General features: G+C 37.2%; 1 protein-coding gene across 1 annotated transcript in view; it reads right to left on the reverse strand.

Annotated features, from left to right (window-relative positions):
- Positions 1-10186: 10186 nt before the first annotated feature.
- The window catches only part of ZNHIT6 (zinc finger HIT-type containing 6), a gene marked incomplete at both ends in the record, with an annotated part of 85978 nt that continues 83765 nt past the window's right edge, over positions 10187-12399 (reverse strand). The window contains one exon of the mRNA XM_080691456.1: positions 10187-10227. Within this exon, the coding sequence (XP_080547582.1) occupies positions 10187-10227 (41 nt within the window). The remainder of the gene's footprint in view (positions 10228-12399) is intronic.

Genomic DNA, 12399 nt, shown 5'->3' on the forward strand with positions numbered 1-12399 from the left:
CAGTTCTGAATGCCTCTCACTTGGCTGCTCTGAAGTTTTCACGGATCTTCTCTGACTATCCCACTTTCACCTTGGAAGCCATTTCCAAGATTCCCAACTTGAGATTCATGAAATTATACCTCCTCTCATGTGACTGCGATAGCTACCTGGGGACTGATCCCTCAACTCTGTCCTGTCTAGAGGCAACCCAACAGCTACAGCTGGCTTCACTGACGGCTGAACATCCCTTCTGTAGAGCTCCATAGAATGGCAATGCGACACCCATCTACAGTTGACTCAATGTTCTTGAATCCTCTATCAAGGTAGTCCTAGAGAGCTATGTTATCTGACGTTTGCTGTAACATCTTTGAGTAGTGATGAATCCAGCAGTGTATAATTCACAATGGACAATAAAAAGACCTGAAACTCACATCCCGGAACCCACTGAAGTAAGTCACGGGAGCTGTTACACCCAAACTAGCAAAGTATGTGAGCAATATGGGTAAAAGACTCAAGACAGGATCTAAACATGCTAGGACAAATAGCCTGCTATCCATCACCAAAGAGAGAAGACTCTAAAGAAAGCTGCTTTACAAACTATGAGGTCAACTAATTAGTTCCATTTTTAAGTTACACTAATCTATGGTGTTCACTCCAAATGATCACGAAACATGGTATGAATTCAGGGTGGTCTCTAATGACGAGGACAGAGCCCTAACTTGAACCTAGTGGTTAAAAACATGACCTATGAGATACAGCTCGTCTTGGTTTGAATCCTAGCTCACCTGTTTATTCTCCATGGAATCCAATTTCCTAATCTGGTTGAACCTGAGTTTCCTTGTCCATATAAACCAGAGGTGATGGTACATGGTTGACTAGCACTCATAATTGAACATATTTGAAACCTCTTGAGTCTTAAAACTACTGTTGAGGAAACAAATGAAACACCTGTGGTTGGCCAGTTATGATTTACTCAACATTATTCGTATGTATGTGGACTTGGTTATTTCTGGTGGCACTACTGGATAATTGTAAACCCTCAGAACTTTAATTCAGAAACCACTGCCTGATTGCTGACCTAAAACCATCTTCACTCACATTCCAGGATGCTTTCTGAGAGGTGAAACAAGAGTGGACTTTGCCCAACCTGAGACCCCAACCCACCATAAATACCAGTTAGGGACCCCATCTAACCTTGGAGCACAGCCTGAGACTGCCCCTGATCATGGAGCTCAACCTGCAGCAGTGGCCCAAGTTGAACATGAACCCAATAAAAAGCTTGTCTTAGCTGTGGATGCTACCAGCTGGCCCATCTAGTTTGAGGTCTTTCCCTCCCAAAGTGAACCTATAAAGGTTGTTAGAGGAAACCATTTTCCCAAATGCATAGTCATCAATATAGATACAGGGATGATGAAGAAAGAGAACCTTATATTATTAAAGAAAGATTAAGGGACACTTTTAAGCAAAGCATTATATGCATTATGGGGATTACAGAAGAAGAAGAGAGAAAGTGAAGTATGCCGTCTCACTTTACTTAAGGTGTATTTAATGAAATAATGACTGAATATTTCCCAAATTTGGGGTAAGAACTGGACATCCAGACGAATGAGCCCAAAAGTCTCCCCAACAGGTTGGACCCAAAGAGGTCTGCTCTGAGACACATCATAATTAAGTTGTCAAAAATCAAAGAGAAAGCATTCTGAAAGGGGCAAAAAATGTAACTCATTATATACAAGGAATCCCCCCAAAAAACTACTAACAACTGTCAGGAGAGTGGACATTATGTTCAAAATATTGAAAGAAAAAAAATCCTATTAACCAAGAATAGATGGCAAAATGGTCCTTCAAAAACAGAGAAGAGATAACACTTTCCCAAATAAAGAAAAGCTAAGGGAGTTTATTACCACTAGTCCTACCTTACAGTTAGTGTTAAAGAGTTATTCAGGCTGAAATGAAAAGATACTAATTAGACAACATAAAAAACTTGAATATAAAGACAGGCATGGTGGCACACTTGTAATCCCAGCATTTGGGAGGCTGAAACAGGAGGATGTTGGTTTGCAGCCAGCCTCAGTTACTTAGTAAGGCCCTCTGCAACTCAGTGAAACCATGTATCAAACTAAAGAATAAAATATAGGGCTTGGAAGTAGAATGTTCCTGGGTTCCATCCCCAGTGCTGAAAAAAAACACACAAAAAACTTGAATATATAAAATTTAGCAATAAGGGTGAATGAAGAATTCTCTAAAATATAGTGGTATATAAATTACTTTCAACTCTGATGTAAAAGTTAGGACAAACATATTAAAATAACTATACTAATTTGTTATAAACTATTATATAACTTGTTATAAACACAATATAAAAAGATAGAACTTGTAACATCAATAACATAAACTGTGTATATGTGGCAGGAATAGGAGGAGATATAAAAGTATAGAATTTTATTTTATTTATTTATTTTGCAGTACTGGGGATTGAACCCAGGGGAATTGTACCTCTGAGCTACACCCCTAGCCCTTATTTTTAGTCTTTTTATTTTTGAAATAGGGTCTGAGTTTCAAAGGGCCTCAGCTTAAAATAGGTGGTTACAACCCTAAAATGTTTCATGCAAATCTTAAAGATATCACAAAGAAAAAAACCTGATGCATGCACAAGGTAGATAAAAATAAAGGAATAAAAAAGCATAGTACCACAAAAAGAGTCGTCAAGTTATAAGGAAGACAAAGAGGGGAAGACACAAAGGAACTCCAAGCAGAAAAAGATTGTATCTATTAATGATTACTTTAATTGTAAATGGATGAAATTCTCCAATCAAAAGAAAAAGTGGTTGAATGATAAGGAATTTTGTCTATAATGACAAAAGGTTAATTCATTAAGAAAATAATAATTATAAATACTTATATAGCCGGGCGTGGCGGTGCACGCTTGTAATCCCAGCATTTGGGAGGCTGAGACTGGAGGATCACAGTTTGCGGACAGCCTCAGCTACTTAGTGAGGCCCTCTGCAACTCAGTGAGACCTGGTTTCAAAATAAAGAATAAAAAGTAGGGCAGGGGGTGTAGCTCGGAGGTTGAATGCACCTGGGTTCCATCCCCAGACCTGCAAAAAAAAAAAAAATAATACTTATATACTCAACATGGAAGCATCTAAATATATAAAGCAAATATTAACAGAAATAAAAGGAGAAATAAATAGTAATAAAGTCACAGGTATTTTAACAGCCACTCTCAACAATGAATTGATAATATAGACAGAAAGTCAGTTAAAAGAAATAGTGGACTTGAATAACACTGTAGACCAAATGGGCCCATAAGTCATATAAACAATATTCCACCCAACAACGGCAGGATACACATTCCTCCCATGCATATGGAACCCTTCCAGGACTGTTAGGCCATACAGGTCTTAACAGATTTAAGAAGGATAAAACCATATCAAGTATCTTTTCAACCACAATGGTATTAATTAGAAATGAATATTAGGAAAATTTACAAACATACGGAAATTAACATACCCTGAAACAAACAAAAGGTCAAAGAAGAAATAAAAAAAGGAAATAAAGAAATATATTGAGGCAGATGATATGGAAACTAGAACATACCATACCAAAACAGCAAGAGCAGTTCTAAGAGAAAAGATTATAGAAACAATGTATAGCTTATATTAAGAAAAAAAGAATCTCAAACAATTAAACTTATACTTCAAGGAACTAAAAATGAATAAAATAAGCCTAAAATTAGCAGATGGAAGGAATTAGTGAGGAACAGCAGAAACAGATGAAATAATATACAAATAAAAAGATCAATGAAACTAAGAGTTGTTTTTATGAAAAGAAGCAAAATTGATATACCTTTAGCTAAAACTAACCAGGTAAAGTGAGGCCACAAATAAATTAAAAATTTCCAAACAAAAAAACCCCCAAGAAGAAACAAATAGCTTCACTGGTGAATATTTACAAATATTTATAGAAGAATTAATGCCAGTTCTACTCAAGCTCTTTCAAAATATTAAAGAGCATACTTCCAAATTTATTTTATAAGATTAGCATTACTCTCATGCCAAAAGACACTACAAGAAAAGGAAATTAAAAGCCAATATCCTTGTACATTTATGCAAATATTCAAAGTTACTAGCATACTGAAGAATGCAAGGATGGTGCAACATACCCAAGTCAACAAATGTGATATGCTACATTAACAAAATAAAGGATCATCCCAAAAGATAAAGAAAAACAATTTACCAAATTGAACATCTTTCATGATAAAACTCAACAAATGAGGTTAAGAGAAATATATCTCAACACAATAGAGGTCTTACATGAGAGATGACAATATACCCAATGATGAAAAGCTGAAAATCATTTCCTCTAAAATCAGAAATGAAGCCGGGCGTGGTGGCGCACGCTTGTAATCCCCCCCCCCCCACACACACACAGCTTAGGAGGCAGAGACAGGAGCAGGTTCGAAGCCAGCCCTGCTGGCTTAAGAGACCCTGTTTCCAAATAAAAAATATGTAAAATAGGTCCTGGAGTGTAGCCCGGAGGTAGAAGGGCTTCCAGGAACCCCAGTACTACAAAAAACAAAAACAAAAACAAAAACAAAACAAAACAAACAAAACAAAACAAACATAACCATTAAGCCGGGTGTGGTGGTGCACTTGTAATATCCACGCCCCCCCCCCCAGCTTGGGAGGCGGAGACAGGTTCGAAGCCAGCCTTGCTGGCTTAAGAGACCCTGTTTCCAAATAAAAATATAAAATAGGTCTGGGAGTGTAGCCCGGAGAAGGTTTTCCAGGAACCCCAGTACCACAAAAAAAAAAAAAAAAAAAAAAAAAAAAAAAATCAGAAATAAAGGCAAGGGGTGCATTCTCTCACCACTTCAAATCACCACAGTATTGGAAGTCAGAGCTAGAGCAATCAAGCAAGAAAAAGAAGTTAAACGCGAAATAAAAGGTACCTAAATCAGAAAGGAAGAGGTAAAATAGTGTTTGCAAATAATATATTGTAGCATGTTGAAAACCCAAATACACAAGGTCCTGGGTTTAATTCCCAATACTGCTGGGGGTAGGGGTGGAGAAAGAACAAACTGAAATAATCCAAAAAGATTACACCAAAACCAAAAGCTGCTAGAATAGATGAATTCCAGAGAGTTACAAAATAGCAAATAACATATAAAAAACTGTTTACATTTCTATGTAGTAACAAATTATGCGGAAATATAATCCCATTGGCAACAGCATCAAAAACATAAAGTATGTAAAAATAAATTTAAATAATGAGGTAAAAGTTCTGTATACTTAAACCAATAATATTCTGACAAAAGAAACTGAAGGCCTACATAAGTGGAAAGATATGAGTTTTCAGGAATAATAATGTCAAAATGTCAATAATAGAAAAAATACAACTATAAAAATTCCAGTGACATCTTTCAAAGAAATAGAAAGGCATCCTGAAACTCATTTGAAACCACAAGAACCTCAGCAGCCAAAGCAATTCTGAGAAAAACAAAGCTGGATATATCACATCTTTTGATTTCAAACTGTATTGTGAAATTACAAAACGACAGTAATCAAAACAGTGTTGTGCTCTCATAAAAACAGATCCATAAACTAATGAAACAGATTAGAACTCAGAAGTAAGCCCACGGGTACATGGCTAACCATCGTTGACAAGGCCACCAGGAAGACGTGAGAAAAGACTGTCCCTTTAATAAATCATTTTGGAAAAACTGGATATCCACATAGAGAAGAAATTGGATCTTTCTGTTGAATGAAGTAAAGGGTGAAAAGACAAGCAAGAAAAGTGTAAAAAGTTATATTAGGACCAAGTTATGGAGAGAATCATAGATCAGGGTAAATTCCGGTACTTATTCAGCAAGAATGTGAAAATGGAAAGTAGAGTTGTAGAGTCACTTGTCAAAGCCTATTAAGTTTGGTTCTAAAGTTCAAGCAGTTCGCCACACTGCAGTATGGAAAATATACACACATACTTTCTAATTTTCAATGACCAAACTTGAAAGATACCATGTAGTAAAAGTACAGAGCCCCAGAAGACTTATTTAAGGCCATTTGAGTAGTCTTCAGTTTTCAAACATTTCACCTCTGTGCAATTAGATATATACCCAGCCCTTGAAACTTGAAACTGGAAGAAAATTTCCAAACTGGTGATGGAAATGAACTGATGCTTAGTGCATCCAAATAGATCCAGCAGCAACATGTCAAACACAAGTGAATATGGGGGAAAGACTCACAGTGGTAAATCAAAGCAGCAATGTTATCAAGCATTAACTTATTCTTATTTTTATTTTTTGTGTGATACTGGGGGTGGAACCCAGAAACTTTCTACCTCTGGGCTATACTCCCAGACCTATTTTATATTTTTATTTGGAAACAGGGTCTCACTAAGTTGCTGAGAGCCTCACTAAATAGCTGAGGCTGGCTTCTAACCTGTGTGATCCTCCTGTCTCAGCCTCCCAAGCGCGGGGATTACAAGCATGCGCCACCACGCCCGGCTCAAGCATTGACTTTTAATTTCACCTCTTATCAAAACCTCTTGTTACTCAAATTCACATAGGTGTAGAAGACTGTTACTTTTATATTCTCAGCTATCATCCACTATTCTCATCTCATCATCCTTTACCCTAAACAGAATAGCCCTGAGGAGAACGTATTCCTGGAAGTGAAAACCAATCTATGGGAGGAAAAAACTAAACATCAAAACCAGAGCCAAGTGTGGGGAATGGCAGCTGGCTTCTCTGGGTCTGGATATAGTCAAGACTGTACTTCCCTGAATATGAGCCAATAACCTGCTCTTCATGCTAATATTAGTTTGAGTTTCTGTCACTTGGAACTGAAGGATGACTGATTAACATTAAAGGTACATCAGCAAGGGCTGGGGCCTAGCTCAGCGGTAGTATGCTTGTCTAGCATATGTAACGCTCTGGGTTCTGTCTCTAGCATTGCAAAAATAGGGGGAAAAGTTGCATTAACATCTATCTGAAAATAATATATTTTAGTGCAATAGTGTACAATCAAATAAAAAACTAGGCTAGGCAAGGTGAAACACGCCTATATTCCCAATACTTGGGAGGTACAGGCAGGAGGACTGCAGGTTTCAGGCCAGCCATAGGAACAGCGGGGCCTTCAGCAACTTAGTGAGACCCTGTTTCGAAATAAAAATGAAAAAGGGCTGGGTGTATATCTAAGAGGTAGAATGTCTCTGGGTCCAATTCCCAGTACACACTCTTCCCATGATAAATAAAGACTAGCATCTCGACACAGAATTCAGGAATATCAAATCATGTAATATATGAAGTAATATGAGCTGAGCACTATGAAATCAGGTATACCATATGTTATGTGTCAACCTAAATAAACAAAACATATAAAGGAAATCACTGGCATTATAGTTTCTTTGAAACCTGAATCCACTTGCCAAATTTACGCAACTATGCTTTAGAATCTTAATCTTACAGTAACTCTTTAATTCATATTTATAATGGAAACAGGTACACGTTGTTTACTGTAATTATTAGATGGCTATTAATCCCATCTAATAATTAACAGTAACAAAAAGTCTACTTTTGCTTTGAAATCATTGTTTAAAAAATAAGGCCAGGTGGAGCTTTTCTCATGATCAAAACGCAGGATGCTTGTGGGTGAAGGAGTTTGTTTATGCATCAGAATTTTTCAAGAACTCAAAAGGGAGAGGGCCTCTTTGCAAAGAATTGGGTCTTAATATTAAAACTTCTAGAGCTCTCAGTGAATTATTTCAATTTCACCCTTTCTAAGTCTTTGACATGGTTATTCACTAAAACACATGTTTATTATAATTCCCATGGGAATAAATGTATGTACTGATTGAATGAGCAAAGTTATATTTAGGTGAACTTTGTTAGTAAAACTCTTTCCTAAGTAATAACCTATAACTGAAAAATCTATTAGAATTCTAGAAAATTGAGGCGGCAAAGATGCAGTAGATCATGCAGATTATTTTTTCTTTCTTTTTCTTCCTGGGCAGAGGAAAGTATGGGATAAATTCTTTGGTTTTTGTCCAGTTTTCAATAAATTCTAGATGAAAAGGAACTCAACATTTTTTCCTAGAAATAGGACTGTATCATAATGGATTGCACTGTCAGGAAATTCCTCTCCACCCTGATATTCAGATCATATGTTCTTTTTGTATATTTTATCCATTTCTCAACAACTCCATGACAATTTCATTCAATTTATCCTATCTTTTGCCTCTTTTTTTTTTCCCTTTGGTGGTACTGGGGTTCTTGGAAACCCTTCTACCTCCGGGCTACACTCCCAGACCTATTTTATATTTTTATTTGGAAAAGGGTCTCTTAAGCCAGAGAGGCTGGCTTTGAACCTGTGTGATCCTCCTGTCTCCCAAGTGCGGGGATTACAAGTGTGCGCCACCACGCCTGGCTTTTGCCTCTTTCAGTAAGATACATTTTAAAAATCTAAATTAGTTGTCTATCTGGTAATACTGCAAAAAACAATTGTACATAAATTTTTTTAACATATCAAATTCCTAAAGTTGTTTTAAGATGCCAATATATTTCTCAAATACAAGGTCTTATTTTCTATGAACCATACTTCCACTTAAGTCTTTTTGACATTTGTGTGTGTGTGTGTGTGTGTGTGTGTGTGTGTGTGTGTGTGTGCGCGCATTTCTACAACTTTCTCCTACACTCATCTTATGATCTTTTTATATTTCTAATCCTTCATCTAAATCTCTTTAATGCCTTTGGTATTTTTCTGGTCTAAAACTTCTAATTGTAAAGCAAAAATAACTTTTTCCTAATGTCCAATTTTATCATTGTCTTTTTAACAATTAAGCACACAGATGCAATACAGATGTAATAATATTTTATTCTTTTATAGACATATTGCAGTTTCATAACTATAAATTCCAATAAAATTAGCAAACTTTAATTTCAATGTGACATGCCATATGGCATAAATTAAGCCATGTCTATACACAAATACATACATACACTATTCAACAACAAACTGAAGAGTTTCAAGTGTTTCTTTTTCTTTAGTTATTTCTAGCTGTTTTAAAACATCGCCTGTCAGAAGTCACACCACTCCTGCCTGTGCAGTACTATGAATGGACTGGGATTGGGGTGGGGTACAGATTTCATGAGAAACAGGTCTTTGTGTAAACCAGGAGGGCCAAATTCATTAGCCATCATGATCATTTAAATAATGGGAAGTGGATGGACATGGTGGCGCACGCTTGTAATCCCTGCGCTTGGGAGGCTGAGACAGGAGGATAACACAGGTTCAAAGCCAGCCTCAGCTACTGAGTGAGGCTCTCAGCAACTTAGTGAGACCCTGGTTCCAAATAAAAATATAAAATAGGTCTGGGAGTATAGCCCGGAGGTAGAAAAGCTCCTGGCTTCCACCCTCACTACCACAAAAAAAAAAAAAAAAAAGAAAGAAAGCTGCTGATTTTCTGAACTGAATATAAGAAATAGCAGTTAACAGTACTTACTTAAGTCTTCCCATAAGACATCATACAGGGAGTCTCCCAAGGTTAAAGTTGTCAAAAGAGTAAATTACATAAAAACAGCTGGGAGTGGTGGCACAGTTTGTAATCCCAGCATTTGGGAGGATGAGACAGGAGGATCCGGGTTCACGAACAGCATCAGCTACTTAGGGAGGCTTTTGCAACTCAGTGACACCCTGCTTCTAAATAAAGCATAAAAAATAGGGCTGGGTGTATACCTCGGAGGTAGAATGCCCCTGGGTTCCATCCCCAGTACTGGGGAAAAAAAAAAAAAAAAGAGGGAGGGAACTGACAGGGGAGGGGGAGGGGCGGGATCAGTCCTTCTTGGCTGACGGCACAAGGTGCAGTTGTTTTCCTTAGAAAGTTCCTTCCATGAGAGACAATGCCAACATTCGATTTATTAAAGATCACACAGGTGATCTTTAATAAAAAAAATTCAGCCTATACAGAATTAAGCACAGTAAAAGCTGAAACTTTATAAGGGCTTTCTGATCAGGTGCAAAAAGAGGTTATTCATACTATGAAAAAGGAGGTCTTACAAGTCAATTAAAAAAATTAGATTGTTTACTTTTCAGACACAAAAGTTCCAACTACCCACTGACAATATCCCAATCGTCCAACAGCTGGGCAATGCCTAATTCTCTGCAAACTGTCTTGGAATTTTCACCTTCTTCCAGAAGAAGTGCTCACTTTTCATTGCCAAGGTTCCTGGTAGATTCACTTTTTACTGAGGGGGGGAAAAAAGTAAACATACAGTCAAATGTTTATACTGTTTCTGTTTACACTGTTCTGTTTTTCCTCCTCTCCTCTCCTGACGCATAGCAACAGCACTGTTCACAGGGACAGACAAATGTGTTATGTCCCAGGCAGCTGGGGTATACAATTCTGGCCATAATAAATAGAGAAATGATGTCTAAAGGTGGCAATTATATTTTGTGAGGTCACATCCTTCCTGACTCTGTGGAATACTTGGGGATGGACACTCAGTGTGGTTATGATCCCATATTCATGCCACTGAACACACTATTATCACACAGGCTGGCCACGTGTGGTCAGAATAAAATTTTCCAAGATTTTTTTTAAACTTAAAATTGAGGGCCAGTATATGTTGAATGAGCATGGTCTGACAGAAGGCTTACCAGCCAACTGACATTTCCTTCCTTTCATAGGAAAAATGACACAGAGCAGAAATGAAGCTCCTCTGAAGCTCTTGTCAGGCCCAGGGTGAGCAAGACTAAGTCCAGACCTTCCCTCCTTGTATTTGTCCCCACAGAGTAGAGCATGCTCGCTGAATCAACAGAACTGCAAATCAATCCAAAACGGGGACCAGAACAACTGCTCTATTTATTTCATTATTTCAGAAAACGAAAAGAAATAATGCATCAAAGTTTGAATTTATGTAAAGGTTAAATATAAACTGTTTTTGCTTGAGGCTTATCACTGTTTATCTCCAGTGGGTAGAAAAAGAAAATAAAGCTCAGAGAGGCACAGTGAATGCTTAAGGGCTCACAGCTTATAAAAGCTGATGCTAGAAACCATAAACTTGGGCCACTGCCTTGTATTCCAGCCTACAAGTTCTTGGGGTTTGCTAAGATTTCAAATTTTATGAGCAACAAAAATGGTGCTGGGTCCTTTCTATGAGTAGGCACTGATATTCTCGATCCTAATGGAATTTTATAAACTCTCAGGGTCTTTCAAGTACCTCCATGACATTACTAGTAATTTGTTTCTCCTCTGGCTCCTCTGCATTTTATGTGAACTCTGCCTAGAACCCACTGTACTATTCAAAGTTTACAAGTGTGTTCATGTACCTGAGATTCTCCTCCCAACTCCATACACACTAAAAAGGAAAGGAAGAAAAGTAGAACAGAGAGGAATGATGGGAAGAGAGAACGGAGGAGAATAAATGAAAAGATTTATTGGTCCAACAATAGAAGCTGCTATGTCAAATATTTCCACTAATTCAAGTAATCAGTTTTGGGTTGGATTCTTTCCATAAGGTAAAGGTAACTCTCTAAATTTGAGTTGTATTAGAGCATTAGAGAAATATAATTTGGTGATATTTTTTAGTTAATGGGGCTTTGTAGCAATGCAGGGAACACTTTCCTCTTCCTTTGTTACTCAAGTTGCTAAGTTTTCTCTTTTTAATAGGGTTCTATTCTTTTCTCCTTAGACTGAAATACAGCATGCTTATATCAAGTCATTTAAATCTGCTAGTTTGATGGTGACCATGGGAGAAGAGGGGAAATACTGAATTCTTCTAAGAACAAACAAATCTGCTATTCTAACTTTGGCCAACAAGAGCCTATGAAGCCAATTATACCATTCTAAGCACTTTCCACTGGGTAGACACAAGGTGGGGAATCAGTACTCTTATTATCTCCAACTAGTGGGATACCTTAACTGCTTAACCTTTTAATAGTTAATCTTTTTCATTCATTAAGAATGAAAGAAAACAACAACAACCTTGCTTATTGCCATTAATACAGGAAGACTTTTGAAAAAATAAACCACGGCAATCTACAATCATAACAAACATTATAATGACCAACAAGTGTGGAAACAACTGAATCCTAGCCCAGGAACCCACTGCCGCCCAAACCAGAAAAGAGACACCTTGTACTATGATCAAATTCTAACTTTTTTTTTTTTGCTTCTTAAGAATTTCTAGGCTTTCCAAAGAACATGCTCTAATCTTATATAATCCCATTCCTCATCTTGCAGAATATCAAATGCTGTGAGAATGTACAAAGAAACAGGCACCTTGAAGTGCTTATGAGAAGAAATACAGTACAGGAAGATCTGGCATTATTATTAAGGAATTTCTACTCATGATGTGACACCTCTTGTATGATCTTTAAATTCTGTCTATCTTTTTTAGGTTCTAAATAATCCTTTG

The sequence above is a fragment of the Muscardinus avellanarius genome (assembly GCF_963383645.1).
Source record: "Muscardinus avellanarius genome assembly, chromosome: 3".
In the NCBI taxonomy this organism is placed as follows: domain Eukaryota; kingdom Metazoa; phylum Chordata; class Mammalia; order Rodentia; family Gliridae; genus Muscardinus; species Muscardinus avellanarius.